Consider the following 12,129-nt stretch of genomic DNA (forward strand, 5'->3'; position numbering starts at 1 on the left):
AATGCGTCTCCTAATAAAGATGATTTTTGGCTTTCTGAAGATGCATGGAGTGTGTCACTCATTTATCCGTGTCATTTCTGACTCAGCAGTGACAGGCAGGGAAGGGGAACATGGAAAGATGGGGGGGAGGAGGACACAGAATGGAGAGAGGACAGCAGCGCTCCTGTGTCACCTCTGGATGGATTCTGTCCCTTGTTCTGCTCTCAGGAAAAGAGAGACAGGGTGGCACAGAGTGTTGGGAAGGATGAAAGTTCGACAAGAAACTTTAACAGATATGTGTGCATGACAGAAAGATTTTTGAATGCAGAATCTGAAGAAGGAATAGAAATGAAAGCAAGTTTTGATATAGAAGAAAAGAAGTGCTGGGCCAGTCTTACTGGGTAACTAAGGCAAAGGGTGTGCTACTTACAAGGGGTTTTTATGGCTTAGAGCAAAGGATAAACCCACCTCAAACAAGAAGATGTTTTTACCAAGCAAAAAGATTCCATAGGTAAACAAGACTGTCAATATTGCAAATAGAAAAAAGGTCTCAGAATTTTCCATTGCAAGAAAACTGAAAAACAACTTCTAGCTTAAACTGTAAGGTACTAACTTTTAGTGACTGGAGAATAGTGACATGAATATGGTAATTACAGGAGTTATGATAGGCTATAGATAAAAGTAAAGGTAATGATTGGTTCTACTGTATTAAGATGCTCAGCAAAGCAGAGTATATAATGCACTATAACCAAAGCTAAAGGGTCCCCAGGCTTGTCTGCAGCTGGAGCTGACAGCTGGAGGCACAGGCTCTGTCACCAGACCCTGGACTGCTGTAACATCTTGGATACAATAAACTGCATTTTGGAGAGCTGCCTGGAGCCCCTCATCTCTCATTCAGGCTCTTACAGGAAAGGGACATGGGGTGATGGAGAGATGGCAGCAATCCCGTGCCATGCTGGCAGTTTTCACTCCTTGCTGCACGCTTGGGAACAAAAGGGTAAGGAAAGATATGGGCAATGTTATGGATACATCTTCTAATAGTGGCTTTTAGCAAATATTAAAATGGATTTTATATCTGTGATGTTAAAGCAACTTTGTTGTAAAGATACAGCTTTTATTTCTGTTGTTAATTAAGCTTCATGAAATAGCTGCTTGTGTTAAAATTCCTGCTGGGATGGGATAACATCCAATGCACACAGGATGAGGACACCTGCACAGATCTGCCAACTATCAGCACTCCCTGTCTGCAGACAGAGTGACCAAGGCCCAAAAACTGGAGGTGATAAAGAGAAGGAGCCAAAACCACAGCCAAGAAACACACATGCTCTGAAAAGGCAGACCCAAGGAGGGGCCATGTAAAATCATTCCTGGAATATGTAAAGTAGTTTATGGATATGCATGAGGGTCTATAAATATGCAACAGGCTGCTGTAAGGGAAAAGGTATTTCAGGGGGATCCCCGAAGGGAACAGGGTGCTCCTGGCTGAGTGCCAAGATGCACCCAGCCATAATAACCATTGCTCCATGGTCCTGGTCTCCCACTGTCCTTTATTAAACTTTTTACATTTTCACAGGAGAGTGAACATGGTTTTCACATTTAGGAACGGTTTCAGTTTTTTCATTTTTTTAAAGGAGGGAGTTTTGAAGAGCTACAAGTGGCTAATCTGCCTGCAACAAGGACCATCCCACGGGCTCTTGTCACCTTTCCTGACACGTCTTCTGCAGCTCATGGAGGGTGAAGCCCTGGAGGCCCCTTAGGGGTGGTTATGGACGATTGCAGGCAGCGCCTCCTCGATGCCCTGGATCAGGGGTGCCCCCTCCTGGGAACCCCCACGTTTTCCAGTTTCTGTGAAGCTGCCTGTGAAAAACACGTTCACTCTCCTGTAAATTAATGGCCCATTAACAGCAGATCTCTCCTGGAGGGAGGAATGGTTGTGGAAGAGCTAAATTGCCCAATGCACAGAAGATAACTGCCCCACCTCTGACAGATGGCAAACACAACACACACTTATCTTGCAATCCAGGACATGTCCTCACTGGCTGCCCCCATTCTCCAGAGTTCATGGTGTCCAGGGAGGCTGCAGCTGCCGGTGCTGGGAACAAACGAGACGGGTCCTGGTTTCAGAGAGCTCCAGAATCATTTCTGACCCCAAAAAACAGGGCAAAGGCAGGGCCATGGGGTTTTTATAGGGTACGCCAGGGGTGGAGTTTGGGTTTGGGCGAGGGGAGGAGTTGTTAGCAACACAAGAAGGATGAGATCAAATTCCTGCCTTTTAGCAACAGGGACACTCCACACAGAATGTGTCCCCAAATCCTAAATTCCTCCTCAAACACCTGAGAAATGGTGGGACTTTAGATATCTTTGATCAATTTCATTTATTTAACCATGTTTATGGTGGTTTTAAGGGATGAAGATGAATCAGAAGAAAATTAAGGCCAAAGAAACAGGAGAAGCAGCCAGGTGTGTTCCCAGCATGGATCACAGGGAATGTGGGTGACCAGGGCTGTGCCCAAAGGGGCTCCTCCAGTGGGGGATGGAGCTGGAGCAGCACACGAAGCTCTTCCCGCACTCGGGGCACTCGCAGGGCTTCCCTCACCGGTGCCTCTGTTGGTGTTGGGTCAAGTTAGAGCTCCAGCTGAAGCTCTTCCCACACTGGGGACACTCGTAGGGCCTCTCCCCAGTGTGGATGCGCTGGTGGGTGATGAGGGTGGAGTTGTGCTTGAATCCTTTCCCACAGTAAGGGCACTGGAAGGGCCTCTCCTCTCTGTGAATCTGATAGTGCTGGAGAAGAAGGGAGTTGCTCTGAAATCTCTTCCCACACTTAGAACACTCGTAGGGCCTCTCCCCAGTGTGGATCTTTTGGTGGATGACCAGGTTGGAATGCTGGCTGAAGCTCTTCCCACACTCCCGACACTCGTAGGGCCTCTCCCCAGTGTGGATCTTTTGGTGGATGACCAGGTTGGAATGCCGGCTGAAGCTCTTCCCACACTCCCCACACTCATGGGGCCTCTCCCCGGTGTGGGTTCTCCGGTGACTGATCAGGTTGGAGCTGTGCCTGAAGCTCTTCCCACATTCCCCACACTCGTGGGGTCGTTCCCCAGTGTGGATGCGTCGGTGCGTGACAAGATGGGCATTCTGCCTGAAGCCCTGCCCGCAGTCGGGGCAGCGGAAGGGCCTCTCCTCTGTGTGAGTGCGCTGGTGCTTGAGGAGATTGGAGCTGGTCTGAAACCTCTTCCTGCACTGATCACACTTGTAGGGCCGTTCCCCAGTGTGGGTCCTCTGGTACCTGATCAGCTCAGAGTTCGACCTGAAGATCTTCCCACACTCCCCACACGTGTGGGGCTTCTCCCCATCATGGAGCTGCTCATGGAGCACCAGCTCTGAGCTCTGGCTCCATCTCCGGCCGCCTTCCCGGCCCAGGCTGGCTCTTTCCCCCTCAGATCCCCGCCATTTGCGTTTGCAGCCCCTCCTCGAGCAGGATCTCCGGGGCTTTTCCTCCCCGTTGGATTCCTGTGCTGTGGAGCTGCTCAAAACGGCCTCTTCCACCAGGTTCTGCCCCAGGGATTTGTCCTCCCTGCTCTCCATGCTCAGCTCCTGCTCTGGAGGAGGAGGGACAAAAACAGGATGGGATTTGCCTCCGTGGCACAGGCAAGGGGAAGGAGATCCCCCCAGGGCTGTCCTGCAGCCGGGGGCCGCGCTGGGCTGGGAAATGGAGCAGGAGAGAGGGGGAAAGGGGCACTGACTTCCTCCTCACCTGCCTCAGTGTCCTGGGGCACCTTCCTCTTCCTCACTGCCTCCCAGGGGCTGCAATGGGAAATCCTGGTTTGGGTAAAACAATGGATGACCACGTGGATTTTGAAGGTCCCTTTGCCCAAGTCCATCTCTACAAGTCACAGGCCACCTGGGCTCCAGAAAAACCTCCCAAACACCAAACTTCAGCCCTGAAAAAGCCTCCAAAGAGTTCCCTGTCCCTGGTCCCTCTGGTGTTCGGGGTTCCCCCCGGTCCCAGCTGCTGGGGGTCACACTTGGATTGGGGGTCCCCCTTCTCCTCACTGCCCATCCTGCCCAGGCTGCTGGCAGTCCCAGCAATCCCAAAAGCTCCCGCCTCTTCGCTCTCACTATTTTGGGATGCTGGGGCTGTTTGGGCTCCCGGGTCCTTTCTCCCCTCACTCCCTGCTCTGGGCTGCAGGGGCTCCAAGGAGTCCCCCCTGCCCCTCTCCAGCTCTTGAGGGTCCCGCCAATGGCAGCGCTCCCCCCTCTCTGGGCTCCCCACTTTGGGCTCCTGGGGGACACAGGGCTCTGCTCCTCCAGGCTGCCTCTGCCGGCAGCCACCACCGGCACCCCCCGATGTCCCCCCAAGGGGCCTTTTCCACTAAGCCTTGGACTTCTTCATTCTCCAAACATCTCCCCAAAAAACCCCACCCAGGGATCCCCCCGGGATATCTGGACCGAGCTCCCGCTCTCCGCCCACCTGCGCGATGGGGGGCGGTTGATGATCCCACAGGTGGGGGCTGCAAATCCAGGCAGGGCTCGAGCACATGGTTCCGTCTGCCCAGCCTTGATCCGCCTTTGTCCTTCCTCTTCCTCCCGCTCCTCCCCTTCCATCCCTGCTCCTTGTCCTCCTCCGCAGTCTTATCTCCACCTCCTTCTCCTCTTCCATCCCTCCCCTTCCATCCCTACTCCTCGCCCTCCCTAACCCCACCTCCTTTCCCTCCTTCGTTCACTGCTCTCTCCGCCTTCATCCCTCCTCTTCCATCTCCCCCACCTCCTCCCCCTCCCTAACCCCACCTCCTTCTCCCCCTCCATCCCTCCCCTTCCCTCCCTCCTCCTCCTCCCCCAGCAGCAGCGACACCCTCGGTGCCCCGTTCCCGCAGCAGGAGCGGGGATGGAGCCGGGACAGGTCGGGATGAGCAGTGCGGGGCTCTCGGCTGCTCCCAGCCGCTGCGGGCGGGGGGAACCCGGCCCGGGCCAAAGGAGAGGCAAACTGGGAAAACTGGGGGCTGCACATCCAAACTGGGCCTTGCTGGGGACCCTGCCTGGGCACTGCCAGCCCTTGGGGCTCCTCTCGGCACCTCCGGGAGGGGGGAACGCACCCAGGGCTGGGGGATCCCAGCAGTGGCAGCGCTGCCAGGGACTGGGCTGGACTGGGATGGTACTGGGAGTGACTGGGGCTGTACTGGGTTTGTATGGACATCATACTGGGAGTGACTGGGGCTGTACTGGGTTTGTATGGACATCATACTGGAATCATACTGGGAGTGACTGGGGCTGTACTGGGTTTGTATGGACATCATACTGGGATTGTACTGGCAGTGACTGGGACTGTACTGGGTTTGTACTGACATCATACTGGGATCATAGTAGGATCATACTGGGACTGTATTGGGTTTGTGCTGACATTATGCTGGGATCATGCTGGGAGTGACTGGGGCTGTACTGGGTTTGTGCTGACATTATACTGGGATCATACTGGGAGTGACTGGGACTGTGCTGGGTTTGTACTGATATAATACTGGGATCATACTGCCAGGGCAGACTGTGATCACACTGATGGAGACTGGGATCACACTGGGAGTGAGCAGGAGCCTGTGGGGAGCAAATGAGACCATGTTGGGGCAAATGGGATGTACTGGGAATAACTGGGATGGTGCTGAGGGTGACTGGGAGCAGCTGTGAGGAACTGGGATCATGCTAGGAGCAACTGGGAATGACTGGGAGTGACTGGGTTCATGCTGTGGGCGTTTGGAAACTGCTGGGCTTATCCTGGGATGAACAGGGATCATGCTGGAGGTGACTGGGATCACACTGGCAGTGAGTGCCACTAAACTGAGGGTGACTGGGAGTGCTTGGGAGCAAATGGGATCATACTGGGAGTGACTGGGAACATGCTGGAGGGAACGAGGGAACTGGGGAACACTGGGAGATACTGGGAGTGACTGGAACAAAAGTGAGGGTGAAAGAGAGCAACTGGAGCATGTGGAGCACAGCTGGTTCATACCAGTGGGCTGGGGGAGTTTGTTGGGAGTTTAGGGCAATTATTGGGGTTTTTGGAGAGAATCACTGAGTTTGGGGGGTGTTGGGGATTTTGGGAGGTTTGTGGATTTTGGTGGGTTTGGACTTTGGGGGATTCTATTGGCCTTGTGGGAGGGGGGTGTTTCGAGATTTATTGAAATCTTCTAAGGTTTTTTGTACTTTTGGGGCTTTTACTATGATTTTGTGAGGGTTTTGTGAGATTCTCTGGAATTCTGAGGGGGTTTATTTGGATTATTGGGGGATTTGGGGGGGGTTTATTGGAATTGTGGAGGCATTTAGTGGGATCCTTTGGAGATTCAGGTTTTTTAAGGAATTTTGTGGAGTTTTTTGTTCGGATTTGGGGAGGTTTTTGTGGGGTTTTTTGGGTGTTGCCAAGATTTCTTTGGGTCTCGGGGTGGATTTTGTGGGACTTTTTATGGTTTTGCGGACATTTTTGAAGGGATTTGTGGGGTTTAATGAGGATTTTGGATTTCAATGGATTTTGTGGGTGTTTATCAGGATTCTAGGGTGTTCTAACAGAACTTTGTGAGAGTTAATTGGGATGTCGTGGGTTTTATAGGGACTTTTGGGGATTTTAAGGAGATTTTGGTGCCTCTCAGCCCTTCCCCACAGCTGGGGATAACTGCAAAGCCCCCCCAAAATTCCACTAAAAACCTCCAAAATCCCCAAAAAATCCCAAAAAAAACCTCTGAACACCCGCAAATCCCACAAAATACCAGCGGAACCCACCGAAATTTAAAAACACTCTCGAAAATTTCAATAAATCCCCCCCAAGAAACCCTCCACAACTCCAATAAAATCCCCCAAAATCCAAAACCCCACAAATCCACAAAACCCCCCCAAATCATGTAACATCCCCCCAAAACCCAATAATTCTCCCCAAAAACCTCCACCAAATCCCCAAAACCCTCCCAAAATCCCCTAAAAAAGCCCCCAAAATCCCCCCAGACTCACTGGGGCCGTCCTGGATCAGGGGGCACCGGCCGGTGGAACAGGAGCCACTTCAGGGGGCCCTCGGAGCTTTTTGGGGAGGGGTCACCATGGGAGACCCCCCCAAAAACCTGAAGGGGGAACCCCTGCTGTGCCCCCTCCCTGAAACCCCCAGACCCCGGTTCAGGGTGAGCCTGAGACCCCCCGGGACCCCAAATCTCCTCCAGGTCCCCCACAGTCCCCCAAGGTTGGCCCAGGACCACTCCAGACCCAAAACCACTCTTCAAGACCTGCAAAACCTCCCCAGGACCCTCAGACTCCCCCCAGTTTTCCCCAAAATTCACCCCAGACCCACCTGAGACCCCCCCCAAATCCATCAGACTGCCCCAAATCCCCCTCAGGCCCCTTAATCCCCCCAGACTCCCCCAAATTCCCCCCAGACCCACCTCAGAACCTCCCAGATCCCCTCACAACACCCCAGTTCCTCTCAAAATCCCCTCAGACCCTCCTAATTCCCCTCAGATCTCCCTAAATCCACCTGAGAAAGCTCCAGACCCTCTCTAGCTTCCCCCAAAGCTCCCTAAAGCCCCCTCACACGCCTTCGTTCCCCCCAAACCCACCGCACACCCCCCTATTTCCAGTCAATGCCCCCAAAAATCCCCCCTTTCCCCTCAGACCCGCCCCAAACCCCCCCAGTTTCCCCCCCCCGACCCCACCTCAGCTTCTCCTCTGCCGTTTTCGCCTCACAATCACCCGCCTCCGCCGCGTGGGCAGGCTCCCAGCCAATAGCGACGCACCTCAACCCGATTCAACCAATGACCACGCTGCATGTCCCCAAAAAACCAATCACGGCGTGGTTCCTCTCAGTAACGCCCGCCTTCCCTGCGCGGCTCCGGCCAATCAGAGGCGAGCCCTGAGCGGCGCCCCGTTCCCCGCCGCCACCGGGACCCGCCGGGCTGGGGACAGGTGCGGGAGGGTCCTGGGGGGTCTGGGGGGGCTTTGGGGAGGGGTCCAGGGCTTTGGGTGGGGTCTGGGGAGGGTCCTGGGGCATTGTGGGGGGACCTGGGGGTGCGGATGGGTCCTAAGAGGGGTCTCGAGGGGGGACATGGGCGGGTCTGGGGGGGTTTTGGGGAGGGGTCGTAGGAAGGTCTTGGGAGGGTCTGGGGGTGTTGGGATGGTCCTGGGGGAGTTTGGGGAGGGCTCTGGGGGGGTCCTGAGGGTGTCCTGGGAGGGTTTTGGAGGTTTTGGGGAGGGGCTTTGGGGGGTCTGGAAGGGTTTGGGGAGAGGTCCTGCGGGGGTCTGGGGAGGGTCTGGGGGAGCCTGAGTTGGGTTTGGGGAGGGGTCTGGAGGGTCCTGGCAGGGTCCTGGGTGGGGTCTTGAGAAGGGTCTGGGGGGGTCTCAGGGGACATCCTGGGCTGGGCCCGATTGGGGTCTGGGGGCTCTCAGGGGGTCCTGGGCCAGCCCTGGGGGGCTCTGGGGGGTTTGGGGTTCCTGGAGGGGTCCTGGGCGAGATTTGGGGGTCCCGGGGGGTCCCAGGCCCACCCTGAACCGGGGTCTGGGGGTTTCAGGGGGAGGGGTCACAGCAGGGTGTCCCCCCCTTACCGGTTTTTGGGGGGAGGGGGGGGGTCTCCCATGGTGCCCCCTCCCCAAAAAGCTCCGAGGGCCCCCTGAAGTGGCTCCTGTTCCACCGGCCGGTGCCCCCTGATCCAGGACGGCCCCAGTGAGTCTGGGGGGATTTTGGGGGCTTTTTGGGGGATTTTGGGAGGGTTTTGGGGATTTGGGGGTGGCTTTTTTGGGCTTTGGGGAATTTTATTGGGAGTTTAGCGGGAATTATTGGGGTTTTTGGAGACAATTACTGAGTTTTGGGGGTGTTGTGGATTTGGGGGGTTTTGGAATTTGGGGGATTTTATTGGGGTTTTGTGGGGGGTTGGTTGTTTTGGGGCATTTATTGAAGTTTTTGGGAGTATTTTTTAATTTGAGTGGGTTTCACTGGTATTTTGTGGGATTCTCTGGGGTTTTGGAAGATCTTATTGTAATTTTGGGGGGATTTTGGGGGACCTTGGGTGGTCTGAGGGGGCTTTGGGGTTGTCCCCAGTTGTGGGGAAGGGCTGAGAGGCACTAAAATCTCCTTCAAAGCCCAGAAAATCCCAATAAAACCCACAAAATCCCAATTAAATCTCACAGAATCACATTAGAACACCCTAGAATCCCAATCAAAGCCCACAAAATCTATTGAAATCCCAACAACCCCCCCCAAAAATCCCAATTAAACCCCACCAATCCTCCCAAAAATATGCCCAAAACAACAAAAAGTCCTACAAAATCCCCCCAAGACCCAAAGAAATCTTGGCAGCATCCAAAAAAACCCCACAAACCCCCCGCAAATCCCACCAAAGAACAAAAAAAGAATCCTCAAAATTCCTGGACCTGCAAAGAATCCTAATAATGCTCCCAAAAATCCAATAAAATTCCCCAAATACCCCAATAAAACCCCCAAAATTCTGGAGACTGTCACTGTCCTGGTTCAGGGCAAGTTTGGGAGAGAACCCCCCAAAGGGCTCCTCTAGGAAAGCAGATTCTGTCGCCCCTCCCCCAACCGGTCCGGGAGAAAATACCTCCTTGGAGAAAAGTGGAAAAACCTGTTCATTAAACAATAAAACTTAAACAATATTAAACAATGAAACTCTTACTGCTCCAAAAGAGATGACAAACTCACCAAGTCCCCCCTGGGTTGCAGTTCAGCTCACTCAGTCTCTGCTCAGCCCCTCCAGTGCTGGAAATGCCGCGGCCCAGGCCCGGCCCGGGGGCCACAGGTGGAGCTGCCGGTGCTCTGCTGGTGTTCAGTCCAGAGCAGGTGTGAACAGGGCCACAGAAAAGGGAAAAACCACAGTCTAGAGAACTTCTTTGCCTCACCTAGCTAAACTAACTAAAAGCAAAGGAGAGCTCTGTCCCGCTGTCTGTCTGCAGACAACACAGTCCAGGAGCAGGAATGTGGAGGAGTGAGTTGTGTCTGAAAACAAACTGCTGCTGCTTCTCTCTCTCCTTCACTCTCTGGAACAAGTCTTAAAGGTGCAAAACTTATTATTCAGCACAAACAGAACAAGACAACTGGGGATAAAAGCATCATATAGTCAACCTATAACACTGCTGCACTCAGGGAGAACAGAGCAAGTTCTGTGAGGCCAAGTGGTGAGTGGAGAGTGAGGGGAGATGGTCTGTCATTCTGACCTGTTCAGAGTTTCTCTGGGATTTAACCTTTCTCAGGTGGAGGGTCATCACCTTCCAACCTTTCCCTTAAAAAGTGACCAGGTGCTGCTGAGAGCAGATGGATCCACCACAGCCCAGCTCCACATTTGTAGACAAGGACTCACGTTGCTCATTCCACCAACCCAGCAGCAATTTCAGTGTCACAACACCTCTGCCTTTCCCTGTCAATCTTATAACTCAGAGATGCCCTAGGACAGATTTGTACCCTGGACTGAAGTTCCCAGCTTGGACTGAAATCTCAGGGAGACTTCCAAGTGTACCTATGATGGCATTGGATGAAGGGAGATGCAGCTCCTTCCCTGGCTGCACTGACAGCATTGCCCAGAGCCAGGCACTGGGGACAGCGTCACCCTGAGCCAGCTGTGCCCCCTGCCAGAGCCCCCAGGGCCAGGCAGCTGCTCCCAGCCCTGTGCCCTGCAGAGGGAACTGGGCCCGGGGCTGCAGAGCTGCCCCATGGCTCTGCTGCAGCTCTGCCTGCACAGGACGGGCTGCACGCCTTGGAGCCCCGGCCCTGAGGGCAGAGGCTAGGCTGGGGGCACAGGAGGGAGGGGGCTTGTTCAGAGGGAGGGGCTGCACTGGAGGGGGATCCTGTGGACATCTCTGATCTCTCCCTGACACAGCATTTCTGAGTTTGGTTTTCCCTCATTGCCTGATCTTCTGTCTTCCTGGAGATTTTCCTCCTGCAGGTGTTTCCCTGTGCCTGATCTCTCTGTGCCAGCACTCACAGACCCCAAATCTCTGGGCACTCTCCTGGGCTTGACAGAACCCTGCCTGTTTGCAGGGCACTGGCTGGGGCAGGTTCTGTTTGCAGCTTGGAGAAAGGACAGCTCAGACTGAGTCTGATGGCTCCAGCAAATGTGATTCTTGGGCTGTCCATGGGCAGAGTGGCTGCTTTGGCGGGGCTTGACAGCTGGCCTGCAAGCAAAGCTGAGTTAATAGAAGAAATAACAATTGATGATTTTCGGTGTATCCATAGCAAGGAAGAAGACAAGGCCGTCAGCATGGAAACCGATTAGAAAAGATACATGAGAACTTTTGTAAGCTAGACTACGTGCCTATGTGGATGTGTATACATGCCTTATTAAATTTCTGTTAAACTTTTGCCAATTATATTGATGCTGATTGCTTTGCACCAATGAATATAATAAGTTATTGTAATGTAGTTAATGACTTAAGATCACGCTTTGTTAAGGGTGTATAAACTGGAGAAGATGCAGAATAAAAACTTTTTTTCTTCCTGGACTTTGGTCACGTGTGTATGTCACGTCCGGCCTAACGGTGACATTTGGTGCTACCCTGACGTGATGGAACTGCCGGGCGAGGGGCAGTGAGCACAGAGCCCAGCAAAGCTGAGAGCAGCGGGGTGCAGCTGCCAGTCCGGACCTGATTCTGACACCTGGAAAAAAGGTGAGCTGCTGGGAACAATGGGAAATAATTTAACAAGTGAAGAACAGATTGTTCTATATACATGGAAAACGTCCTTAAAAAGAAAAGGAGTTAAAACAACGGACTATGCTCTGCATAGTATTTAATTATGGGCAAAGTCTCAAAATTTTAAGACTGATGTAACTACTGCTTTTAGTGTTAGAGCTTGGAAAGAAGTTGGAGAAAAACTCTGGAAGTAATTCAGAATGGGGATAAAGCAGCTGCAGATTTATCTCCTACTTGGAGGTTGCTTTATAACACCTTAAAGGAGTGGAAAGCAGAGCAGGACAAGAAAGACCTGGAGGAGGAACTCGTAGCTGCTGGGGAGCAGCAAAGGGGAGAAGCTCAGCCTGAGTGTTCTGCTGGGATTTTTTCTGCAGAGACTGTTGCTGGGTCTGTTGCTACAGGAAAAGTTGGTAAGGCTTCTTCGTGTTTGTCTGCAAAAGGCTTCAAATCCACGTACCCCTCCCCCATAGAGCCACTAGCTGAACTTAA

The 12,129-nt window shown here is 53.3% G+C and overlaps 1 protein-coding gene across 1 annotated transcript in view; it reads right to left on the reverse strand.

Moving 5' to 3' along the window:
• Window positions 1–2,335: 2,335 nt before the first annotated feature.
• The window catches only part of LOC132334722 (zinc finger protein 271-like), a 38,314-nt gene continuing 28,520 nt past the window's right edge, over window positions 2,336–12,129 (reverse strand). Inside the window, exon 3 of the mRNA XM_059860812.1 lies at window positions 2,336–3,386. Within this exon, the coding sequence (XP_059716795.1) occupies window positions 2,572–3,386 (815 nt within the window). The 3' untranslated portion in view covers window positions 2,336–2,571. The remainder of the gene's footprint in view (window positions 3,387–12,129) is intronic.

Source organism: Haemorhous mexicanus, chromosome 16 (assembly GCF_027477595.1).
Source record: "Haemorhous mexicanus isolate bHaeMex1 chromosome 16, bHaeMex1.pri, whole genome shotgun sequence".
Classification (NCBI taxonomy): domain Eukaryota; kingdom Metazoa; phylum Chordata; class Aves; order Passeriformes; family Fringillidae; genus Haemorhous; species Haemorhous mexicanus.